This window comes from Cyclopterus lumpus, chromosome 14 (genome assembly GCF_009769545.1).
Source record: "Cyclopterus lumpus isolate fCycLum1 chromosome 14, fCycLum1.pri, whole genome shotgun sequence".
Classification (NCBI taxonomy): domain Eukaryota; kingdom Metazoa; phylum Chordata; class Actinopteri; order Perciformes; family Cyclopteridae; genus Cyclopterus; species Cyclopterus lumpus.
In genome coordinates this window covers 15,016,521-15,043,510 of record NC_046979.1, presented here as the reverse complement: position 1 = coordinate 15,043,510, position 26,990 = coordinate 15,016,521, and the positions used below count along the sequence as shown (strand labels likewise).

The following is a 26,990-nucleotide window of genomic DNA, read 5'->3' as shown; positions in this document are numbered from 1 at the left end:
CCTGACACGAAATATCTGGATATCTGACCTAACTGTATCTCTTCCTGACTGGCAGTGACGGGTGAGAGCTGACTGTGTGAGGGAGATTGATACCGTTAGCCAGCCTCTTTTGGTTATGAAATTTATGTAACGCATACATTGCAAACATATTCGAATAGCCCTCGCTGAAGCTTTGAAGCCCAGCTTTACATAAACTCTCCACTCTTATTCTGACCAAAATCCATTATAATGCCTGTCACTAATATTTCCCAACTCCTGCATAGGCTTCTCCTGCTTTTCTGCGGCACTAATCACCCGTCATACACACTCCGCACGGTGAGGGATGTGACTCCATGTCTGTGTATGAGGGAGGATGCTCAGAGCGAACCCAACCTTTCCAGACACCAGTATGAAGTGATAGTGTGTGCGTTGTTCTCCTCTGCTCTGGATGGTACCGGGATATCTTTTGGAAGGGGGGGTCGGGCAGCAGCGACCCGGCGGCATTTACCTCCTCTGAGCCTGACATGAATTACAAGTAAAATAGCTCTTTTCAAGCGAGCGCACAGCTCAGGAATGTGCAGGTCTGCCGGACTGCACTCAGCATTGTCTACGCGATATTTTGGACCTTTTGGACCTACCTCGTTTTGTTTATAAACACCCACAACTCAGCCGCCAAGCGTTCAGACTCTCTTTTTATTTTATGTTCATTTCTATTGTTTTTTCTTTCTTTCTTTTTTGAATTTTTCTTTTTTGAGGCGGGAGGGTGGGTGTGGGGGTGGGTTTGTTGTGGGTGTTTTTCTTTTGTCAAGCGTGAACAAGAACAAACTTCTACCATGGCACTGGTGATGGAGCCTGTGAGCAAGTGGAGCTCCAGTCAAGTGGTTGACTGGATGAAAGGTAAGACTGATGTCCCCCAAAACCGCGATGGTGTCGCGCTGCGTGTATAAACCACACGAGCCGCCAAAGGAGACCCAAACACCTGCTGAGCCTCGGGGGTTGTTGCCTCATCGGCACGCGGCGGCTGGAGGCTTTTAATTACAGCCTTGAATCATTCCATCGATTTGTTTCCTCCATCCCGCCGCAACGTGGAGACGACTGGTCCTTTCAGGCCAACATGTTCTCCAGAGCCTAACGCGTTCACATAGCTCTAAACGGATTAAACCCTCTATTGTGTCACGTCGGGGCGAGGGGGGGGGGGGGGGGGGGGGGGGATATTATTACCGCGGGGCTGCTGGGCTCGCGCAGGAGGTTGGGAAACATAGCGGAGATCCTCATCATTACACCCGAATGCAACCCGTCTCCCCGGATCTGGGGTCAGGCTGTCTGTTCGAGTTATCGGCCGAGCTTGAGCCTATACGTGCAATGAGTCAAAGGAGTCAGAGCTTGTAGCCATCTGTGCCACATGCTGATCCACAGATGTTCTCATGAAGAAGTCACGGCGGACGACGAGCTGAAATAGTTTTAAAATAGTGCCGTGAAACTCAGGGCGATGCTCCATTTAGCTCCGACTCCACGTTGTGCATTTATTCAGGCATAAGAGCATTTTATAGTACATCCGAAAATATCTAGAAATGTGGGAAACATCCTGCTGACAAATGAGGTGCAAATACGCATGACGCACAGATAGGAGCCAGTTTGTTAATAAAGCCCTTAAGGCCAAATGTCATCCCAGAGAGAGAGCGAGAGAGAGAGAGAGAGAGAGAAACTGAACTTCAAATAAGGAACGCTTGGGCTGGACACTCTAAGTTGGACATCTTAATATGTAGTTGTCAAAAACATAATAAATACGATTTGGTAGCTGTGTTGAATAAAAAAAGTTCCCCAGAGAACACTTGTCTGCTCAAGAACGACCAGCACAGTGTCAGGGTGCAGCTAAGTCAACATTTGCATATTTTTGTCTGTTTACACTATAACTGTAATTGCCACTGGTGGCCTGTAGCTAATATGTGCAAGATGTAGGTGGAGGAGTTGGTAAACTCAGGGAGAGGAGGCTCTCCAAGCGTGTGTGTTTTGTTTTTCAATGCATTAATTGTTTCAGTAATATTTGTTGTTTTGCAGAGCCACATGCTCACGTGTCAGGCCACAGCCTACAGAGATGCTCCAGATGAAACATACACATACATCTTTACTGCCTTAACACACACACACACACACACACATACACACACACACACACACACACACACACACACACTCCTAGTCATAATTCTAAGGCTGTCAGCCTTTTTCTGCTGGCTCAGACATATTATGATCAAGCCTCTCTTGGTATGAGTTGTGTGGTACAAATACCTGAATCTGATGCTGCCTTTTAAACAGGCTGTTATTGTGAGCTCAGTAGAGACAGTGTATAGCTTCAGGGAGGATTCATACAGACATAGCGGCGATAGGATGTGGAGAAAGGCGAAGACAGAATGACCACAACAGTTCAAAGGAGATCTAAGATGATCTGCAAATAAGCTGAGTGAGAAATATAGGGAGCGAGAAGCAGTGATTGGATATGAGAGAGGGCTCTTCAGTGTCCCACATCTGACAAGTGGAGCAGAGACGATTGTGTGCCCAGAGCCCAGTAATGGTAATTTAAAGTGAGGGACAGAGCGGCACTGAGGGAGAGGAAACGGAGAGGGGGTTTCACATCCATTCTCAGCTCCTGACGACCGGCAGCGTTTGCCGTTCACAGGTTCCATTATTAGCATACCGCTCCCTGATGTCACTGGAGGCCAAATAGGGGCGCCCTGTGACCTTCCCACAATCCCCATCTCCACCCCCTACCCCCCAACCCCAGTAGTGTTTTGTGTGAGCAAGACGCCCTATTCCCAGCTGTGACAAAGCCGCTTTGAAGAAGAGATTTCCTTCACAAAAGAGAAAAGAAATCCAGCGTTGACTGAAAATTTGTTCTGAAGCGAGTGCGTGGTATGCTGTGCAAACACAAGTGAACATCTTCGGTATTGTTTTTATGGATTGTGTGTGTTTTGAGGCACAGCTGTAAAGCAGGCTTAGTATAATCTCTTTACTCTTCCTGGCAGTATGCATTATCATGATTCATATTTTGTGAAGTACATCAGCTTTACATTTGTTCTCTTTCAGTCGGTCTTGCACACAGTGACAGCGGCTGTCAGCGATCATTGAAGAGTCAGATGAACAGAAATCCATTTTAACAACGCCGACAGCCCTAAACATTTCTCCCGCCTCACATTACCAGTGGATTATCTCAAATGGAGATCACGATGTGTCAGTGCTGCGCTTTTAATTTATCCTCAGCGTGCCTCATAATCTGACCCGTAGATGACCCGGACAGGAAAATGGATGTCGCGGAGATTACTTAGTGCAATCAGCAAAGTGTACTCCCTTTATTACATGATGCTGCTGTCATAAGAGGACACGTATGAAACAAGACGGCATTTCAGATTGAAACTTTAGCATCCATAAATAGCATGTTAGTCTTTTTGTGTCTTGAATTATAGTAATAACCTTTTTTTTTAATACGCATAAAAATAGTGCTACATAATGCTTTACAATATCATGTAACATATTAGAATAGTGTATTGCTAATGAACTCAGCAGACAGCTTTGTCTCATGCTACCATCATTTTTTTGGGAAAGCATCATGTCCTCTCCCCTCTTCGTATTTCTTTATTTGGTCCTGCGGTCAGGGGGAATCCCTGCCAAAACCCTGCTTCATGGTTTCTATGGCAATGCGGGGCATACTTCATTGACATAATGAGTCTCAATTAACTTGGTAACGAGGCTGATTAGTTAAGCCTTTCAATTGTATGCATAACCATGAAACTCCCTATGTTTCCTCTCCACCGTTCAGCTGCCAGCTGAACCCGATCGGAATGCTTGATCAGGTTTAGGCACAGTGCTGAGACACATGTATGTGATTGGTCCGCAGCGATGAAAACACCAGATGAGCAAAGAGTTGTGTGTGTGTGTGTGTCTGTGTGTGTGTGTGTCTCTCTCACTGAGAAGATGGAAACAGACCGGGTGTATAGAAAAAGCCTCACAAAGGCTACTCTCTCTGTCTCCATTGGTAAAAGGACAGCCAGTTAGCATTCAGAGCACTTTCTGTTGACATCCAGCCGACACACAGTATGTACGTCTATAAATGAGTTACAGATGAAATTATTACACAATTCATTGCTTTGGCAATGACTCGGCAACTATTTATTTTCAGTGAAAATGCCAGCCTCTTGGGTTTTTCTTAGTAGTAACATTAATATCTTTGGGGTGTTGGACTGATGGATAAAACAAGCAATTTGGAGACCTTGAGCTCTACGAAATTATGGACGGACATCTTTCACTAATTTCTGATATTAGACCAAGCAATTCATCAATTAATTTCATAATAATCAGCAAACTATCGATAATAAAAAATAAGCTGGCCTTAAGTTATTCTTTCAGCTGCATAGTGTGTGTGCTTGATATAAAAGAGAAATATATTTAACAGCAACATTTTTCTTGCTGTTAAATTATCTGGAGCAGCACACAATCTACAAGGTTTCAACATACATTTGTTATCATTAGCTTCGTTGTAGGAAGAAAGAGGGTGGACACAATATCATTACCACCAAAACTCTCTTCAATGCAATTCTTCCCAAATAACCGTGTGTGCCGATTACGTGCAATTTATGAGGATGGGGATGAGGATTTATGGTAAAACTTGAGTTTGTTTTGTGACGCTGTTGATTTGGATTGAATTATTTTCATAAAAGTATGTCTACGCCCTACTGTATTGATGCAGTTTAAACCTCTGTTGATAAAAAGAAATTCGTCGATGGAGCTGAAGAATCAATTTGTTTTAGTCTCCTGCATTTCATCGACTGCGTCACTCAAAGACTTCACACCTGCTGCAGCAGTGAAAGATGCAACACAAGCTGAGCACAGACACAAAGCCCCTTTTAAGTTGAACGCCTTTTCTAGTTTAAAGCTGCAATGGCACCTGAGGACTGTTGAGGAGGAGGAATCTGTCAGATTTCTGGCTTGACGCAAACGGTTTCACACTTAAGACACAAAATACAACCTGTGCTCAATTTTGATGGATTTGCAGCACATATTCTGGCAAGAAAAGCGATATCAAGCCTTATTAGAACGCGTAAGGTAAATAAATGTTTCATAATATCAGAAAGTCTGATACCGCCAGAAAACATACTTTTTTCATGTTGTCGAGCTGTAGAGAACATTTTTTCCTGCCATCCCTCAGGTCTGGACGACTGCCTGCAGCAATACATCAAGACCTTCGAGAGAGAGAAAGTAGGGGGGGACCAGCTGCTGCGTATCACCCACCAGGAGCTGGAGGATCTGGGAGTGTCCAGAATTGGCCACCAGGAGCTCATACTGGAAGCTGTGGACTTACTTTGTGCTCTGGTGAGTCCAAGCTTCCCACGCTGTCTTCCTACTACTCTGTACTGCCTCCTCAAAGAGTTTCAGACCTCTGATGTTGGATGAAGTTTCTGTGGCGCATTTGGTGCCTCAGCTGTTCAAATACTTTACAATTCACTGGAATTACCCCAAACATGTGGTGTTTTCAAGATAGAGAATAAGGTTGTTTGTCATTTTGGATCTGCAACATTTCAGCTGATAGTTATTTATGAATAACATTATCTTCCCTAAAGTCTGTTTATCAGTTCACAAAAGAAATGGGTGAATAGGTGAATTTGGTTTGGGGAAGATGCTTTAGGCCTCAATTTTCAAACATCAGATAATAATCTGGTCAAAATATCCTACAGGCAAACCTTACATCTGTCATAAGATCTGACATGGATTACAGCCTCCTGATGTGATTTCTGTCTTGATGATAAACCGCTGCTGTAATCATCGGGTAATGTGCTGTTGATACAGCTTGTACAATCTCTCCATGTGTCAATGCAGCGACCGCAGTCCTGTGTTAACTTGTGATTCAGGTCAGCAGTATCACAATGACATAAAATAAACCAATGACGATGTAACTTCCTGTTCAGGAGAGTCTCCTCCTCCAGTGAAACCCAGTAGTTTCTGATAGAACAATGTAGAACAAAAACACAGTGCAATTTAATTAAAAATAAATGCAAATGCAAAGCTCTCTTTTGTATTTTGTAGGTGTGTCATCCACCTGTGGTACCCGGCTGAATCATTTCTGAAGTGGCTGTAATTTTAATCTATTCAGACTCTTATTTTATTATATTATATTTTGTTATATATTATTTATATTTATTTGCACACTGAGCGTACAATTGGAGAGTAAACATGGATGTGAATACCAACAATTAATAACCCATTTGCTACTCTATCAGCATGCACATCCACAGTGGAAAGCTAGACAGAGGAGCTGGAAAAGGAGAAGATGGTAAAGAATGTACGAGAAGTAGGAATGAAGAAGAGCGGGTGGAATAGAGATGAATATGAGTACTTGTTGGCTCTAGAGACACATCGAGAGACTGGATGGAGATTTAGTGGACTGAGGTCACAGATGCAATCTGAATCTAAAGTCCCTTCATCCTGCATCCCTGCCTTGCTTCAGCCCCAAAGCTCCTTATGCAACTGGGATTTAGTTTACAGTCTCTCAGGCCCTGCTGTATTGAGTATGATTAGCGTCCCTCCTGCCGCGCTCTCCCCTCCCGAGAAACTCTGACGTGACAGACACCCAGCGGCCTCCACGTGCATTAGGCAATGAGAGTTCTGCTATCCCTCGACTTGCAACGTGACAGATGGAGGGGAGCAGGGCGGAGGGGTCAGTGGTTTCATTCCACTCTGCGTTTGGAGCATCCTCTGACTTGTTTGACAAGGTGGGCTCCTCTGACAGTGGTCTTTTTTTATTCACAGAGCAATGTCATGACAACACTCGGTTTCAGCCTCCACACTGGAGAAATTCTTGTGTTAAAACAAACACTGACAAACTGGTCAAACAAAGTGAGTTTACTTTGCTTTCTACTCTAGAATTATGGGCTGGAGACGGAGAATCTGAAGACTCTTTCTCATAAGCTGAACGCATCTGCCAAGAACCTGCAGAACTTCATCACAGGCCGGCGGCGCAGCGGCCAATACGATGGCCGAGCCACCCACAAGCTGCCCAACGACTTTCTTACCTCCGTGGTGGACCTGATCGCTGCAGCCAAAAGCCTTCTGGCGTGGCTGGACAGGTGAGATTTGCAAAAAGATCCCCGTATTATACATCTAATCAAGTTAAACCCACATGTTAATGCAATGGTCATGTGCACACATTCACGCACAACTTTTCCCTGGAGGTCTTGGAGTTGGGGGGTTACGGTAGCAGCACTAGTTGTGACTAATATAGTCTCAAATTGTGCACCACTTGTGCATTTTCAATTAGATATGATGGACTATTTTAATTTTAGGTTTTCTCTACATCGTACAAAATAACTTGCAGGAGAATCTATGAATACTGACTTTGAAAAGGAATGAGACCCTTTTATGTATCTGGCTTCAAGCATTTGATCATGCAGTGTGCTTTTAACACATACAGACCAGTTTTGTTTGTAATGTTATGTCCGTGACCAATCAGCTGACAAGAAAAGATGAGTAAAGGCCTTATATAAGTAGACTTTGACAGGGTGGCAATACAGGCACTGAGCAAGTCTATTTATAAGTTGCTTTATCCCTTTGCTTCTCTCTGGGATTGTGCCAGTCTGTGTGTTTCCATCTGTTTGTGCGTGTTTGTTTGAAGAATTTAGAAGTTCAAAGCAGACAGCATTCAACAGAAATAACTAAGTAAATTGCTGTTTCTTTTTCATAGTCCACAGCATCTATTCAAATTAAAATTCAATATCCAATGTTTAATTTTCATGTTTGAATGCATCGTTGTTGACAACATTACTGGTTGCGGTTGGTTTCATGTTTTCTGGAGTACAGAGAAAATAAACCATAAATTGTTTAGGTTCTGTACAGTACAATGATTCACATTGAGCAAAATGACTGATCAGCTCACGATGGCCTTGTTTATTCACTTAAATGTTTTTATACGCAAATTCTATACTGTACACACAAATAACATTAATATTATTCCCTGACCTTACATCCAAAAACTAGAACATATAAATCCTAATGGGTGCTGGTGTACATGCGGGTGTGTTTGTAAATGTTCCCCCAGATTTACCAAAGACTTAGTCTCAAAGGAAGAATGATCTAATGGTTCATTCCAGGTGCTCCTTCTTTTTCAGGTCCCCATTTGCTGCAGTGGCAGATTACTCCGTGACACGAAACAACGTGATCCAGCTGTGTCTTGAGCTCACTACAATTGTGCAACAGGTATATCATTTGTGTATTTTAGCCCAACTCCAATTCTGGTTTAAAATACCTCCAATAGACAAGAGTAACCTGATTTCCCAGATTCTTTTTTTTAGTAAGAATGTGTGTTATGCTTGATACAAAAAAAGAACTGAAGCAGCATCTCAAACACAATTATATATTAAAGGTTTAAACTACATCAGATATAAATTATATATTTATATATATAATATATATATATATATTATATATATATATATATATATATATAATATACATATAAAACTAGAACTTCATTATAAGTTCTAGTTTTATAAATTACTGTCACCGCTTATAAGAATACATAATACATACTTGTTTTCTTTCACCCGTCATATATGCTGTCTTATAAATCATCGCCTCATACAGCTAAAGTTGAAATGCATGTTCAGATATTTTCAAAACTAAAGACACAGCAGATCAGATGAAATGTTGGAAACGTATCACATATTAGATATTAATATCAGTGTATTCATGTTTGGCCTGTACATAATGACATACGCATACAGCCCTGTTACGACCCTGAAAGATCACTGAATAATGAAAGAAGTGGTGCTTAATAGGTTTTAGGACTGTCTCTTAGGAGAATAATGTTTATAGAAAAATGTAAGTGGGAAAAATTGAAGGTGGGAGTGAAAGAGGGCGATTGGGAGAGAGTTGAGTGCAGAGAGAGGAAGACTGGCATAGAGAGAGAGAGAGAGACATGCCTCCGCATTGGTGATTCATTTGTTTTGTGTTTGTGCATGCCTGTGTGGGAGTGTTGGGGGTTATAGGTGCCAAGCTGCTCGGTTTTGCTTATATCCACCTACAGCAGAAATGCCAATAATAACTTCATTTTGACACATTCTCTTGAGGTAACCGTGCTCTCTCTGAATGTTCCCCAGGACTGCTCTGTGTACGAAACAGAAAACAAAATCCTGCATGTGGTGAGTTGCTGACTTTGTCACACTGGATCCAATGTAAATGAAGCTCTAATGAGCTCACTGTAAGGTTGCACTCATCCCCAATATGTCCTCCCCAGTGTAAAACTCTGTCGGACGTGTGCGACCACATTATCTCTCTGTCCTCCGATCCCATGGTGTCCCAGGCTGCACATTTGGAGGTCGTGCAGCTGGCCAACATAAAATCCACTGAAGGACTGGTAAGGCTGTGTCTGCTGTCACACCTTAAGAATCACACTCGTCTTTTGTGAGTTTATCATTGGTCATCCTACCCAGAATGCTCTGTTCAACTACAAATTAAAAAACGAATCGATCCCCCGACAATATTGAGATAATAGGAAATGCAATAACTGAGCAATTAGTCAATAATTAGGATTAAGAAATACGTTTTGCTAGAAACTGTATTGAGGTGATATATATCCTGTATATACGTACTTGGTTATGACTTGAAGTTAATGTAATCTGGTAGTTACTGAATAATTTATACTTTCACCTGAATTTGTACTTTAAAGTTTCCACATGAAAAAAAAATCGCTAATAAGAAATGTAATTGTAAATATCTCCAATGCCCAGTTATTTGTAGTGGCCACTTTCTGTATAAATACACTGGTATTTTCTACATAGACAATTAAGAAATAGTTAATGCTAAACAATTTCACTTCAGTGTCACTTTTGCATGGCTTGTAAAATGTAGCGTGCTTTGTTTCCTTGAAATATACTGTTAGTCTTTATAAAACAAATTTAGACTATGAAGAAAATGTCATTGCATATTGCCTCTTAAGGCCTTGCATCATGGATGTGACTTAGCAGCCTATGAATTAAAAGGTTAGCTATAATGAACTGACTCAGTGGAATCACGCGACACACACACACTCATCGTAAACGCAACAATATGTACAAAAGCCCCAAACCTCACTGCACATGTGGTTCTTCACATAAACTAACTTTCAATATATTTTTACATCACACTTGAGTATGGTTTAATATACTGAAAAAATCAGGATGTTGAATTGTTTTTCAGGTTTGATGAAATGAACACAGGAACAATCTACGAAGGAAGTAAAGTACAAAACTACCAATAATGCTGGATGATGGTGAAACCAATCACGAAATCACAACAGCATGACTTCTGACAGCATTAACGCCTGTTTGATCCAAATATAGCATGTGCAAATTATCTTGCAGCATGTATCTCACTTAATGCAAATAATGTTATTTCAGTTGCTCAATCACTAATACTAACCATGCCTGATTTGTTTCTTCCAGTTATATCACAGTTATTTTCAACTCTTTCTTCTGTAGGTATTTTGGGACCATAAAGGGACCAAGCACACAGGCTATTTATTTAAAGGGCCGGTTGACCCAAATTACAAATATTTACCTCCAGAGCCAGGCAAATAGTTTGGGATTTAATGCCCATATTTGGAGGTACCCAAAATATCTAGATACATAAGAAGTCTTAACCCCATTGCATTGTAGGTGAATTTCATTAGTGGCGCTCACACCATTAAAAAGTTGCAGTAAAAACTGGGATTCATACAAAGACCGTGTTGTTGACTCTGGGTTGAGATCTGGCTACCCAGAATATGCGGGACAGTGTCCGATAAGACAAGTGGCTTTATACATGAGTCGTAGCATCATTTCACATTTCTAAATAATTTGAATATTATAGCACGAACACTGTGTGCTGCTGTACGGTCCAGTATAATATGGAGCTCATTGTAGCTGCCCCAAAACTGGGTTTAGCTGAGCTTGTGGGTATATGAGTCAGCTTATTAAAAGCAACATAAAAAGATGACAATGTCCATGTTGAAATTAACAAAATACAAAATGCTTAACTTGCAGATTATATGCAACAAATGGCTGTCTATGCACTTACATTGGGGACAAACTATAGGTAGACCGATACTGTGAAAAGGAGACCCTTATTCTTACCGCCACTGTATAACCATCAGCACTCGGTCGGACTCCATCTTCGCGCTGACCTACACTCAGGCACGAGCGCCCTGCTTGGGGCCACAATAAAAGCCCCACCCCCACATAAATGCTAGCAGGGGGCATGGAAGTTCTCTCATCCGTTCAGTAAAACCTGAACACAACAGTGGGCCAAGTGGCCTAAAAATAAACCTCTTACACTCATCTTGAAAACTGGCATGCTGCTTCTGTGTATCTGTGTGTGAGTACACATATGTACTCATGCACACATGTGTGTCAATGTGTGTCGGGGTGTGTGTTTGTGTGTATGTATATTTGTAAGGCCCTTTAGGCCACTTTTAGTGAAAACTTTGAGTTTGAGCTTTTCTGCAACATATGAACAGTATTTGTAGATACATATTCCCCCGTGTTTTATTCAATCTGCTTGAAGAAGCATTTGAGAGAGACGTTCGGCAATTCAGAGCGTGCCATGTATTTGGTATGTAAGGACCTTGCTGCTGTCATTTTAACATGTGTCTGATTAGGCAAATCTGAGCTCAATATTAAAAACCTTCATGTCTTGAGATAAATCCAGACTCCATTTTGCACTACGAGCAGATTAAAACAAATGCATAGATTTGCAATAATGCAATGACCCTGGTCTGTTTGGCAATTGGCCGTATGGATGCGTCAAGATGCATTCGGTTAAAAGAGCCTCATGTTAAAGTTCGCTTTGTGATGTAACATTCCTGCTATCTCCCCACAGGGCATGTATATCAAATCAACATATGATGGTCTGCACGTAATCACCGGGACAACAGAAGGAGTAAGTACAAGCCTCTTTGTGTTGACATCTGTTGTTGAGCTTGGCGTCTTTGCTCATTTGCTCGTGGTGTAATATGCAGGGTGAGGTGTGCCACTTGTATCTCAGCTCCAGTTACTGACTCTGCTTCTCGGTCTATCCATCAGTCACTGGCGGACCGCTGTAAGAAAATCCATGCTGGCGATGAAGTCATTCAGGTCAATCATCAGACAGTGGTGAGATCACTTTTCTCACATTTGCCGTTTGCAAATAATTTTTATGTGCATTTTGCATTTTTGTTCATGCAAATGTCTGTTCAATTCATATGCTTGTTTTGTACATACCTTCTCCAGGTGATTGTGTATGTGGTTGCTTTTTACACATTCATATCTGTGTTGACATCCTCAGTGAGCCGCCGCAGCTGGAACTGTTCTTGTTTAAGTGGCTGGGTGTAGGGCCTCTTGTAGGTTGTTTTTCAGGACGTGGATATTTCACTCTGACTGGATATGCTTCTTTTCCCGTCACAGGGTCACTTGTATGGTCAGTTGAAATTGTCGAGCCCGTGCTCACAAGAGCCCTTCACTCAATCAGGAGGTTCCTGCTTAGGGCCCTTAACAAACTGTTCACATCATTTTCACAGTGATTTCTGTTAGTAGCGTTTACACTCCTAAACACCCCAGATGCATCCACACAGGTGTTTTATTTATTGATTCGACCTCTCCTCGGGACAAGACTGCGCTTGACTGATCCTCTTCACAAATCAAGTAGTTGTGTTGCAGCTGTTGGAGAAGGACAGCTTACAAACTGTGTGGTCCAAGTTTTGAGGGGGATTTTTTTATGCGTGGAAAGATAACAGGATGGGGAAGAACGTGCAACAAAGGTCCTTGGCTGGTGATGTTGCCATTCATGGTTGTCGCCTTAAATCCCTGCGCTAACGGGCACCCAGAGTTTATCCTTATTTCGATGAAGGGGTTTGGGGACCTTACATTATTCTCAGCTATACCCAACTTCAACCTGATCAGAGCACTACTAACCAGCCAATATAATTGGCCTTCCACTGTTTTTTCCGGAGAGATAAAACTGCACAAACCATCTGTTGCTTTTGTACATAGCATTGTATAAATTCAGTGGAAATGAAAGGAAAAACTTCCGGTGGTGCACAATTTAAATATAGCACCCTTTGTCTACAATAATTGCTACTTTTGTATGCAACAGCAAGACGTATGATAATTACACGGCTCAAGTCAGGTTCATTTCAGTCAGTCAACTCACTCAGTGAATGCAGCCATTTTTTTAATAAAGAATAAGTGCAAATACAGAGTAGAATTTGGTGTCAAGACTCTTTCATCTCACTGCAAAGCTTTAAGGCTAAAAATATCTTTTTTTATAAGCAGTCAATTGAACCTGTCATAGCAGGAAGAGCGCAGGTGTAATTAATAACATAAATGATGAGTCAGGAGGCCATGTATGCACAATTCCAGGAAGAACGTTATTAATGTTATTTATTACATTTCTGACAGCAATCGCTGTTTAAGATCCAGTGACTTCATTAGGCTCATCATTCCAAAAGTCCGTACTGTGTTTGGTCATAACGCCTTTCAAGTGACTGGAACTCACTACAAAACACACTCAAACTAACAGCTCTCAACATGTTCAAACTAACAGCTCTCACCTCTCTCAACATGTTCAAACTAACAGCTGCAACAAGTCATAGTTGACTGCTGTACTTTCTCTCTCTCTCTTCCATTTTTTACAAAGAATATCCAGTAATCCGCCTTTTTTTTTGTACATAGTGTTTATTAATTTACCTATGTTGTGTTTAGCTTTTTTTCACGTGTTTGTCATACTGTATTGTATCTGTGCTGTTTGTGGTCACTTGTCTGGACTGTGCTACCGCCTCTTGGCCAGGTCATCATTGTAAATGAGAATTGGTTCTCAATTGATTTTACCTGGTTAAATAAAGGTCTAATAATAATAATAATTACACATGTGCATTTCGTGAAGCAATTTTCATGAAGCAATTTTCTTTCTTCGATTGATTGATTGGCAGCAGCATTTCAAATTTGCGGCGTGATTGACATCAGTTGGCATGTCTTGTACCATCTAATGTTTATTCATGTTTGTTATTTTCTCATTTATAAGGTTGGGAAAAAAACAGAAAGTGAAGATTATTGTGTTGTATTTACTGTATATTATTAATATGTGGTATGGAACTGGGACAAAATGGATGATGCTGGGGAGGTGTTGGTGGAGGAACGATGTCTTGGTGCGGCTGTTGCATAAGTGAGCAGCAGCTGAGTGAGTTTGACAGCTTAAGTGGGTGATGGCAATATGTAAACTCAGTTGACGTGTCTGCTGATAACAAACTGCGCTGTTACTCATAATGACTGCCATCACCATCTTAAACATTGCTAATACATTTAATTGAGTGTGGACCATAGTTAAGAACAAAGCCATGGCGGTCGGTGGTTTATGAACATCCCATTAGAGGAGGCATTTGCCACGCTGAAACCAAACCGCATTGAACTAGATGTGCCTGTGGTGGGAGGATTCCTTGCTCCATTTCTTTATACAAAAACTTGAGAAACCAGAGAAAAGTACTGGAAAGGTTTTTACAGTAAAAAATATATATTCAGGATTGAGAGGCGGTAGAACCAACATCAAGGTTTAAAAAAAAAAAAAAAAACATATAAAGAGAAGAGATGCTTGAAACAGTTCAGGGATCTATAATTAAAGCAGCTGGGAGATGTTCAGAAGAAAGACAGAGGACGAAGTTCACTGGATTTTAGTATCCTTTTCCATGAGAAGCAGACCTTACCATGGCTGCAAAAGCAAAGGAGTTACACCAACAAAAAGAAAGTAATGAGGGAGAAGTCTTTGAAAGTGAAACGTTGAAAGAAATGGCAAATTATTTGGTGCTATCGAGCACTAGTTTTGAAAGCTGTAAAAAAGATAATGGCAGCATGTCAGACATAAATAACCACAGGCAGCAAGAATAGATTGAATTTCTGGTGCAGGTAAATAAATGGGGAAGGCTTCAGACACATAAAAATGGACAGTAAATTTGAACACAGGGAAGTGTCACAAAAATCTCCTCAAGGATATAAAACAAAAAGAAGGAACCAATGACAAGACAATTTATGAGAAAACACCTTAAAGCAGAACATTTCTATACCAAGGCAAAGCAAAGATAGTACAAAATCATGGGTTTTATTCTTTTAACTATACCCTTTAAACATTGTTGGGCCAGACACAGCAAGACAATCTTCTTATCATAGAATAAAGCAGGCTTTGGAGTATACAAGTGTCCGTTTCAGCTTGTCTGTCTCTTTAATGCACTTTCTATGAAGGATTTATGTGTAGTGGCTGTCAAGGTGAAACATTACTTGAAAGGAACAAAGTGATTGCTAGGTCAGTGCCTGGTTTCTCAGGCTGCTTGGAAAACACAAGATGTACAGAAAATCAGTGCAGTCAGCCAAGCAAGAGAGGACATTTCCTCCTCAAACTGGACCTGGCATATTTGGTTCAGCTGCAGACTGTGCTTCTCTTCTCTTGTGCCAAATGTCATCAAAACTTGGTTAAAGACTATTTACAAGGCTTGCAGCTGTTCATAACATCGGGGCTTACCGCATCATGACAGCGCCTGCGGATTAATATCACGGGAGGTGTACAAAATGCCCTTTGGTATCCAACTTTGCATTTTGAAATCTTCATCAACATGAGTCTCAGAGGCACACCATCAGGACACACGTGTATTATTAAAATAACGACCACGACAGCACAGGAGTGGGCGAGGCGTTTCCAAATTGTGCGAGAAAAGAAACTTTTAGTATAAAAAAAGAGCAACTGGACTGACTGGATGTTCCTTAAATCCCTGTTCTAGTGACTAACTAGATGTTCATGTTGAAATATCAGCTTGTTATTTCTGTAGCCTTGAGTCATGGGGATGCCTGTGTGTCGAGGTAACCCTCATCATGCTACTGTTGTTTGCTAGGTGGGATGGCAGCTGAAGAACTTGGTGAACTTGCTGCGTGGGGACCCTGCAGGTGTCACCCTGACGCTGAAGAAACGCCCACAGAGCACGCTCACGTCAACCCCTGCACTGCTTAAGAACATGAGATGGAAACCGTTGGCTCTGCAAGTATGATGACTGAGTTCATCCTCTGCAGATGTGTTAGTGTGTAGATATGTCTTTGTATGTGTATATCTCTGTGTGTCTGTTAACAATAAGACTGCTCAGACTCTAGACACTAGATTAACCACCAAAATACATGTACAGTGAGGATGGGGTTAAATTAAATTAGCGCTTTTACAATAGGGAGCAATCTAATAAAACATTCCTGAAAAGCTTTATAAAACTTTTCTTTTTCAGAGAGATGTTATTGCTATGGGGTTTGCAACGTATTGCACAGGTATTGCTTTTATTGCGTCCTCCTCCTCTATCTACCACAACTTGCTACTGATTGGTTGGGGATTCCAGCATCATTCAATCACAAGTTGACATTTCAGACCTCAGTGGCATCTGTTGTCGTACTTCGGCCAAACCAAGCTCGTATTTTAGGATGGTGCGCCTGAGCCAGAATGGGTGGAAATGAGAGGGACGTGTATTAATGTAGCCCAGCCTTTCTTTGAGTCCGAGGCCAGAGAAAATGTTTTCTTCCCCCTGAGGCCCTGAAGCACAGTCCTGCTCCGCCTCCTCCCCCTTCACATCACATCCTCATTCTTCTTCTCCACCTAAATCGAATTTGCTTTCCTGCCGGCATTTTTGAGGACAGAAAGGAGGAATAAAAAAAGAACCTAGAAACTAATCTTTTCTGCTCCGAGTCTCGACTAAAATGAACAATGTCAAGGTGGTCTGTTAAGTCATTGAAAAGAACACAGTGCTGTGGAGGCCTGCAGTAGCACTGACACACATAATGCTCTTATGATGGAGCACATCTCTGTCAGAGCCATTTGTCAGCTGTGAGTTACGCAACATATTAGCATAGTTTGAGTTAGTCATTTGACAATCATTTCACTCATTTAATAAGTGTGTTTTTTGGAAGCCCATGTTTTATCACTGCATAAAAGGCATCTTGTGATTGGATTACTTCTCTCTGACTATTCACGTTAAGTTGATGGCAAGAGGGTGATTTAAAGGATATTAGTTACATATTTTGTTATGCAGGCTTCATGAATAAATGAGGAGCAATCTATACTCCACGTATACTGTTTAACAGACAACGTTGGCTATGACCAGATTTTCCTTGACCTGAATGAGAGGGACAACTAGACTGCACACCAACCCGTCGTCTTGTGTGCACTAGTTAGAACTGGAGCCTCAGAAACGTACAGTCGGCTGCTCATTTCACGGTTGAGATGCTCAGCACCACAGTCTGAACCCAACAAACGGTCCCTGACTGACTAACTGTCTGGACTGCTGTCAACTCCAAATGTTCGATGTGTCAATCCATGTAACTGTCTCTCTCTCTCTCTCTCTCGCTGTCTTCCTGTCTCTCTCTCTTTTGCACACACACAAAACACACACACACACACACACACACACACGTTCACTCACACACAGCCAACCTTCCCTCAGAGCCCCAGCAGCAGCGTCGCCACGCCCACCAGCACTTTAAGTACTCCATCCAGGAGGAGCAGCTGTGCTCTGCAGGACCTCTTCATCCCTCCTCCTCCAGCAGAGCCCTACACCCCCAGGTGAACACACATAAAACACACACAGTTCACCAGTAGCGCTTGTTTTACCAAATCCAAGTACTTTTTTGACTACTAGTAGAGCTGTGGATCAATGGTATTAAAAGTGGGACCCTGTTTTAGTGTCCGGTACAAGGAATTATAGGCACCTGAACGAGCACAGCCCATACACATCCCTGCCATCGGTTTCATGTTACTCTTTTGACACTTGGTGGAGGTAACACACAAAGAAGTCTAGCCTTGCACTCACAAATGCATTGAAGACGATGCTACTGTACCGAGAAAACATGGATGTAAACAACGGATGAGTTAAAAAAAAAAAAAAAGACAAAAGGCTCTGCAAGTGGTTTTAAGGAGGAAAATGCATTCAACATGTTGTCACGTCTCATGGACACACAGTCCACAGTGAGCCAGAAACACTGAATGTAAACATAACTAACTGAGAAAAACCACATGGGGTACCTGTCACTGTGAGCATGTTAGCATGCTGACGCTAGTTTTTATCTCAAAGCACCACCTGTTAACATGGAGACACTGTTTTAATGCCTACCTGTAGACTCCTTTCTAGTCTTGTTGTCATGTAATTTATTTCTCTTGTATCATTTATTATATTTCTGTGATCTTGTTTTAAAAATATACATAGAAACGAATGGGCTTGGGGCTGAGAGCCACAGACAGGCCGGAGAAGTGAGAAAGTATTGAGGGATGGACTAACACATTGTTGCTTTACATGCTTTCCCCCCTACAGTCCATTCTGATGGTGGCATTGCTTTATCTTTTCTCTAATGTTAGTCCAGATCCTCACTGACATTAAAATGACTTCCTGCTTTCCGTCACCACAGAGATGACAAGAGCAGCCTGTCGGGTGACGATCCTCAATTGGACGTTAATATCGCAGAGGGCTCTGAGTCACCAAACTCCTACCTGGACCAGGAGTGTCGGCGGCAATTTCCTCTGGTGGAGGAAGATGCTATACTGTACTGTTACGAGTACGACCAGAACCAAGAGGTGTCATCAGTTCGCAGGGGGAGCACTCCCACTTATGGTAAGACCTCGATCTCATCTGAAGACTCTGCTGTAATCGTGAGAGCCAAGAGCTCAAAGCCCTGCGAATGTGACGTCTGTATGATGTTTTTGAGACGTCCACAGCTGTTTGATGTGTGTGTGTGTGTGTGTGGGCAGCTGTGTAATATTGACGTTCCCTGCGCCTCCTTGCTCCAGGCAGGCTTAGGCCCATCTCAATGCCGGTGGAGTACAACTGGGTGGGAGACAACGAAGACTTGGCCAAGCTGAAGAAAGAGAGCAGGAGAGGTGAGTGGGAGGCAGTGGGAGAAAGAAAAAGAAAGAGGGGGCAGTGAAAGGAGGGAGACAGAGAGGGACACAGGGAGCTGAGCCGAGTGGGTGGATGTCTCATAATATCCTCACCCTCTCAGATCTCTGAGCCAAAAAGTAGAAGGATGAACTTGCCCATCAAAACCGATAACATGCTGGATTTCAGTTTGAGCCTCGATCTCCTCCATGTGTTCACGATCTATCACTGCTCCTTTTTTCCAATCATCCCTCTCTTTCTCGCTCTCAGCTTTGCTGCTAGTCTCTGTTTGGATATAAAAAAGTACACCGTTGCTTTGGCAACTGAAGAGATATATCCTGAGATTTTCACATTTTGTTGGTGACTGTCGAGTTAGGTGGTAAATGGAGTGGGAGGAGACTGAATTGCTTTATTTCAGTCCCAAAGAAAGACTTGAGCGATGTGTTTGTTTCCTCTAGGGACGTTGTCGATACAGAATGTTGCTCCTTTGGACTTTTCAAAAGAAGAGATGATGCTATATTTATCTACATGAGACAATGATTTGGAAGTGTTGAGGCCTTCCTGCCTGACAACAGCCTTCCTCTTTAAAAAGCCTTTTGAAACGTCAGTGTTAGCTGATCTCAAAGAGAGAGATCTAGCTGACAGGGAAACTGACGGGTCTTTGAGCAGAAGTTCATAGTCAATGTTAGATTACTTTCTAAAATGGTGCAGCATCTTGTAATTTAGACACATTCAGTGGACGTTTACAGACATTTAGTGTTAATTTAGTGCAAGTAAAATGGCATAAATTGTGTGCCGCACTGAATTTGCCTCTGTTGTGTCCTTGCAGAGAATTCCCTGCTGCGTTTTGCGAGTGAAGATAAAACCCCGGGGGAGGACTTCCTGCTGGGACGCAGCCTGAGTCAGAACAGGAGGAAGACTGAGCGCGGAGCCAGCCCCACCCAGTACACGCTCGTCCCCGCCCTCCAGATGGAAGTCTCCCTGTCCACATCCAGCTCTGACTCTGCCTCCCTCTACCATGTCAGTCCCTTTTGTCTGTGAAAATGTATTTGAATGATGTGAGCTAGTGTGGAAGTGGGAGCTTTGAGCAACCGTGGGATCTGCATGTCATCATTCCTGTTTACTTTGCAGGTGTTTGAGCGATCCTCGCTGATGTCAAGGTCAAAGAAGAAGAGTAAAGGTAAGAGCGAGGGGTTTTACTTGAGTGCTCATATGTACTCAAACCCAAGCATGAGCAGGTGTTTCTCCTTGAGTGTTTTCTGACCCCCTCATGTGTTCTGCTGGGTGTTGGCGCCGGCAGCTGGAAGTCCTATGTCTTCAATCAGCAAGCGGCGGATCTCCTGCAGAGACCTGGGTCAGGGCGACTGTGAGGGCTGGCTGTGGAAAAAGAAAGACGCCAAAACCTATTTCTCACAGAAGTGGAAGAAGTACTGGTTTATCCTGAAAGACACATGTCTGTACTGGTACATGAACGAGGAGGTGAATATGATGAATTTCCCCCAAAAATAAATTCCCAGCATTTCACCCTTATTCGTGATGTTGATTTAGCTCTGTTTGGTCCTCACAGGATGAGAAGGCAGAGGGCTTTGTCAGCCTCCCGGAGTTCAAGATTGATCGCGCCACTGAATGCAGACGGAAGTAGTGAGTCCTGATTGTCACCTGGACACCAAAGATCAAGCTTCTTAGATTTGCATTGCTTTTCCATTTTGCCCCAAAATTGGATAAAACTAGATCCACATTTGTTGAATACAACTCACATAGCTGACAGCAGAGGCTTCATGTTGCATATTAAGATACAATCCTACAAATGTATTATCAGTGCAGAGTGCACCTTGTGCAAATTGGTGCTTGGCAGGAACAACATTGGCATATATATGGAATAATTTAGCAAATTGACCATGCAAAACGAACAATTTACAGGGGACGCCTGAATCACAAAGACTGTGCACTAGCACATTGCATACCATTTTTGTATGCACACATTTATGGTGTTATTATAATATTGTATTGGATATTAATTTAAATCTGAGATCATGAATAAAAAGCTGAAATAGATTAAGCAGTAACAATGCTTATAATAGTGCATGCAGAAGAGTTAATTTGACCTAAATTCATTTGCTATGAGAAAGAGAGACGAGTTAAAGATGCCCTATTGAGTAGCACTAATAGAGATACTAAATACAAATATAAAAACTCCTATCTGGTTTAAGGAAGCCAAACCTTGCTTTTAAAGATACAATTCCAAAGACTCCCAAAAGATTTCTTTACAAATGCCACATAGACAGTTCAGGTAATGAATGTGCTTCTTTATATAGTATATTTTGTGACAAATATTGTAACTGGGAACACATTTAATGCATTTGTAATGGGTAAAATTCAGAGGTTTTGAAAATCACCATAAAGACATTATGTTTTATAGAGAAGGCTTACCTTTTGTATATCTATCTTAATCATGCAACTCAGTTTCTGGATGGTTTTGCATGCACATGCATGCACGCTATTTGACACGGCCTCAGACTTACACACAGCTCACAAAAATACGCAGAGCAGTTTATCTAATGATGCAAAGTCTTGTCGTTTTGGTGTCATACTAAATGACTGTGTGTGTGTGGGTGTGTGTGTGACCTGATGTCTGTTTACCGCGTCTGTCTTTTGTATTCATATGTTAATGTATGCTATATGTCCTGTGCTTACATATGATTAAAAATAGCCTTGGTTCCCTTTCAGTGCTTTCAAGGCTTGCCATCCAAAGATAAAGACCTTCTACTTTGCAGCGGAAAATGTAGACGACATGTCCCGGTGAGTTGACGAGGTTGTGATAGTCATGCTGTAAACTCTGCCAGTCCCACATCTGCAACCACATTTGTACCCCTGCTGGCCGGAAATTGAATCCCCCTCCAGGACGGCCCGCTCTCCTTGAACAGGGCAGTTTTATAAGTGCGATTGGTCAAACAGGGAGACACATGCAACCGTTATTCTCCCCCGTAGGTGGCTGAGTCGTCTCAGTATGGCAGTGGCAGGCTACTCGGAGCAGGAGAAAGTTCGTCAGGACCAAGGTGAGATGAGTCACAGACTGTTTGCTGTGATTGTGCAGCTGTTACAGGATGCTCGTCATCGCTTATGAAATGCGATTCCTCAATCACAGTGTTTTTATATAAGTAATGACGCACGCACGGATAATCATTTTGCCCAGTCTTCACTTGGAGAGGTTTTTATTCCACATCCGATGTTCACAGCAGTCATTTTCCATCATACTGTATCTATCTGCTCCTTCGGCCTCATCTAATACATGCTGCAAACATGAGAATTAAATATATAAGTAGTATTTTTACATTATCGCCAGAGGGTTTTTAACACCTCTGCCCGGTTTCACTTCAACTTCATGTCCGATTCAAGCAGCTCTGATTTGTGCTGAATATAAATGCTAATTTTAGGAGCTGAAGGCGTTCTTGTTATTTCCATATTCTGCTGTTATTTGTTATTTCTCAGAAATGGACAGGAAATGATGTAACCAACCTTTGTGCTATTCAGAGGAGCCTACGTAGAAGCGTTGCCTCGGTGGGCGGGTGAGATCAGCTTTTGTGGGTGGTTATATGAAGAGGGGGCTTCTTCCTTCCCAGACAAGTTGCTAAATTTGACGCTCAACACCTCCAGAGGACTCAACAGGAAGTGCCCTTGATTCATCCGTCTATATATTCAGCCTCAACAGTTAGACCTGAACACCTACACTGCAGCTACACGGAATCATGGGTCATGAACTTACGCAGCAGTTTATAAAACCATTATAAATTGTACATACTCTATGCATCATTTTTATCGACTACAAACATGTACTAAAGTCTCATAAGCCACGGCGAACCTCAGTCTCTCTAAACTACTAGCTCGTGAAGTCCAGGTGTGAAGATTCTGATACAGGTGTGAGTGTAACCGCTTTGTTTTTGACAAAGGTGTATTTGCATTGCGCTGCATTTAAAGAACTTGCTTTCGTTTCTGCAATAGAGATACAAATACATGACACAATCTTTGTTCATGACAGATTACTGGAGTGAGAGTGATCATGAGGATATGGAGATGCCCTCGATGCCCAAACAGGACAGTCCGCCACCACCTTATGACACCTATCCCAGAGCATCCTCAGTGAGTCTGGCAGCCTGTAGTTTTTGTGGCAAACTGCTCTTTTTTTACTTGCTAACCGTCTGTCTTTTTCCAGGTGAGTCCCTACTTGGAACCGAAACGTGGCCACCTCTCCTCCTCCGACACGTTCCAGTCCCGCTCCTCTCATGACGACTTTCACTCTAAGTCTCAGGAGGGTAGCAGCAACAACAATGGCGTCTCCTCCGGGCAGAAGACGAGCAGCCACCGAAACTCATGGCAGGACCAGATGGAAAACAACGCAAGGATGCACTACCTCCAGACGTTTCCGGTGGAGGAGACGCTGCTATCTGAGGACAGAGACCAACTGGCGATGGAGTACCGCAGGCAGTCCACCCTGCCCGCACAGCGCAGCCTGATGCAGGAACAGTACAGAGCCCTGCCTCCGCCCCTCCGGTCCAGCTTCGATTCCGATGCCGGAGGGAAACCCCGCAGCTTCACGCTACCCAGGGACAGCGGGCTCCACGCTATCTTGGCCGCCAGCGCAGCTGCATCGGATCAGAGAGAGCCCCTTCACTACCAGCTGGACCGGGCCAGAGGCAGTGGTCAGACACACAGCATCTCTGTTTTACATCTTTTCACATAAACCACAAGCATCGACCTTTAAGAATATAATACATTACATTAATCTATAATAATAATAATAATCCAGTTAGTTGATCCATGGAGCATTTTGATCATCAATTATACATTTAAGTCATGTACCCCCCCCCCCCCCCAACATTTACATTTTGGGAAACTGTGATGAAAATGCTTCAGCAATTGCAATCAGGATACATTGATTAATTGCCAAAAATAACCAGCAGACAAATAATAGAAAAACAATGATTAGTCGCAAACCTACATCACGATGATAACGATGACCATTTGTTTGTGCGTACGTGTAACTCAGGGGTTACTACTCCTGCAGTTGGCACAGGGTAGTAGTGAAGGATAGAAATAATGTGCTCAGCTGTTTAGAACAATTTGAAATTATGATTTGGCAAAAACATGTATCCATGTCATTGTTTTATCACACAAATAGGATTATATTTTGGATGACATTTATTATAAACCAACTGCGCAGGACACCAAGCTAAGCCACTTTCTAGCACAAACGAGTACGCTGCAAGTGAGCAGAGAGGTCGAGAGACGTAATGGATAAACTGTTGAAATGTCCAGCCACTCCAAGAGGTGCTGAGGACAATACACATTTGACTGAAAAGGACAATTTCACTATGTCTTGCATGGAAACATAAGTAGCAATATCATTTTTTATATCAACAACAGTGTTCAATACCAACCAGTTTAAAATACGTTAAAATCAGTACATTTGGGACAGGATCAAGGGGTGCTAGAGCTAACCCGACAGTCTCACAGATAAGGTTGCAACCACTGCAGTAGACCATTAGAGGACATCAAGGTGTCAATATAACCGGGATCACCCTGAACTGTAGGGACCTGTCCTGCTCACTGTTACATGCAGATCAGTCTTTCCTTCTGCACAGTGTTGAGCAAGCGTCAGTTATTCTATGAAAGCAGCTAACAGGCAGTCAGAGCCGGGAAATGTCAGAGGTTCAATACTCGCTATTATTACTTTATCGGATTGGATTAGAAGTCAGCCCATTCACTGTCCCTCGAAGACCTCCAGGGCAGTTGTCTAAGTGAGATGAATTTTATCGTCCTATTTGATTGAGATTTATCTTGGCAGTTCACTCCTCTCTCACACGCTCTTTTTCTCTCTCTCTCTCTCTCTCTTGCTCGATCGAGATGTCATTGTGCCTCTCGGCAATGTTTGAATGGTAAAGCGAGGAGGAATCCTTTCAGCCCATGTTAATGTTGAATTCTGAAAAGGATAAAGAAACGCGCCTCAGGGTCCTTTCTTCCTGTCCTCATTTATCTATTGCTCTAACGTTCGCTCTCTCCACCACTGCCTGTAAAGACAAGAAAGAAACACAAAACAGGCGGAAAATAAAGCATGATGCATTTCAAAGCACAGCCCCAAAGCTTCAGAATGCAGCAGCCTGCTTCCCCAACACAGAATAGAGCGATGACTACCTGATTCAAAACACTAGTGTAGTGATTGTATCATGCCAGCAGAGGACAGTGTATGGAAACCAGACACAAGCGGGGCCCTTATAGTTTATTAGAATGATATACACGCTGTGCACTTTCCCAGAATGCTTTATTAAAAAGAGCTTAACAGTGCTTCCCATGAGCCTGTGAAGAAGACATATACAGTATGTATATGTACATTCCCTACAGTGCATGCAAAAGAAAGTTGTTCATTTTAGAAGGATCTTTAATAGAATGAATAAAAATAACTTTTGTTAATCTTTACATTGTGGGGGCCGTGCCAGATTATTTTGTTCAAGGTTGTATCTCTGAAGTGTGATTGTTTGGCTTAAAAAAGGAGATGATACAGAAGAATTCTCTCTATGGTCTACTTTTATTTTGAAAATTTAAATCTCACCCTTGACTTCAGTTTATTATCTTTGTTGATGCCAGGCCATGGACGGGACTGCAGGATGCAGGCCGACTCTCTGGGAGACTTGTACAGGGCTCTGGAGCAGAGCAGTCTGTCCACATCGGCTGACCACAGATCAGCCAACCGCCTGGAGTACAAGCGCTCATTTGTCCGTCGAGTAAATGACCCGCTGCTCAATGACAAACTTCATCGCCTCCGGATCCTCCACAGCTCCCTGAAGGTAATGTGTTTTGAGCATTTGTGCCTACATGTGTGATTTATTGACTAATTTCTAATTGATACCTTCACCTTATTACAGAATGTCCCTCTTCAAGACACAAACCGGTCATTGGGTTTTTTAGGGTAAACTGTGAGGATCAGTGTGTTAATTAAACCTCAAACCAATCGCCTTTGCCTGTGCCTCACACCGCTGGCATCCCTTTGCTGGAGCTAAAAGGCACCAAAAACCTCCCTTTACCTGCTCGGCTCTGCACCTCCTTTCCTTTTACAGCTCCTTCAACCTCGTGCACCGTGCAGGAGCACAAAGACTTGGTGTCCCTCTCCAATTTCAAAGATGAAGTCTTACAAAAGGCAAAAAAAGAGGTCTGGCTTGATAAAATAACAGGGTTTATGACTTAGCACTTTGTGTCTGTGTCAAAGACGTGTCGGAGAGAGCGTTGTAATTCATCGCTCACATGCATGGCTGCCTCTCCTCGCTTCTGTTGAGTCGTTTTGAGCTCTATGCTGGAGTTGTGTACAGCCGCTGTGTAACGCCTGACGGAGGAATTAAATGCAAAGCTATTTTGGATGTACACAACATTTTGTTATGCATGTGTGTATGATTTAAGGGTATGTTTGTTCTATGAGTGTACAGGGTGTTAAGCATATATACATATTTAATATTACATTACTGCAACAACAGTGACTACACAATGTTTTGGGGTACTTAAACAAATTGTAAATCAAGTGCTGTGCCTCAGTGATTGTGATTGTACATTGTACTTTTCCAAGAGAGACGAGAGACGATGTAGAGAGCAAGCTATTCCTCAAAACAGGAGCACAAATACATGCTTGGCAATAATGGACTAGTATTGTAAATTACAAAGGAATGATCAGAATAGTTGTCTATTTTTGTATGCATGCCGTCTACCTAATTGTTTGTAAAACAGTTTTGTATTTCTCAGTGCGTTCGGTCCGGAGAATACTGGCGTCGACCCCCTCCTCCACCGCATTGTGTTTTTGAGACTTATTTTACAATTTGCCCCTGAAAATGGCAAGAAGTTGATTTTTTTTTAAGTGTTAAGAGGAATAACTGTATTTATTAAGTGTTTCATGTACAAGCATGCTTTGTATAACTAAAACACATTACCATGCCATTGGAAATTGACTGACATTGCACAAGTGTGTCATATTGTAGCTACGTTACTTTTTTATTGAATAAAGTATGGCAAGGGCACACTTAAGTAAGTCCCATTGTTAAATGTTTTGTCTCAT

The 26,990-nt window shown here is 42.3% G+C and overlaps 1 protein-coding gene across 2 annotated transcripts; it reads left to right on the top strand.

The window, feature by feature from the left end:
* Nucleotides 1–773: 773 nt before the first annotated feature.
* LOC117742540 (connector enhancer of kinase suppressor of ras 2-like) lies at nucleotides 774–26,959 on the top strand. Of its 2 annotated transcripts, none has more exons than XM_034550026.1 (22): nucleotides 774–876; nucleotides 5,180–5,343; nucleotides 6,892–7,094; nucleotides 8,133–8,220; nucleotides 9,123–9,164; nucleotides 9,260–9,379; nucleotides 11,860–11,919; nucleotides 12,063–12,131; nucleotides 15,890–16,036; nucleotides 17,459–17,592; nucleotides 18,432–18,634; nucleotides 18,811–18,900; nucleotides 19,728–19,918; nucleotides 20,030–20,078; nucleotides 20,199–20,377; nucleotides 20,466–20,539; nucleotides 21,626–21,697; nucleotides 21,887–21,954; nucleotides 22,935–23,035; nucleotides 23,109–23,595; nucleotides 25,538–25,737; nucleotides 25,816–26,959. In XM_034550026.1, exons 1-22 carry the CDS (start codon nucleotides 813–815, stop codon nucleotides 25,861–25,863), a joined length of 2,853 nt encoding a protein of 950 aa, XP_034405917.1. In that variant the 5' UTR covers nucleotides 774–812; the 3' UTR covers nucleotides 25,864–26,959. The 2 variants fall into 2 exon arrangements, with proteins under 2 accessions (XP_034405917.1, XP_034405916.1); XM_034550025.1 differs by having other exon boundaries at nucleotides 8,115–8,220.
* The last annotated feature ends 31 nt before the right edge of the window (nucleotides 26,960–26,990 follow it).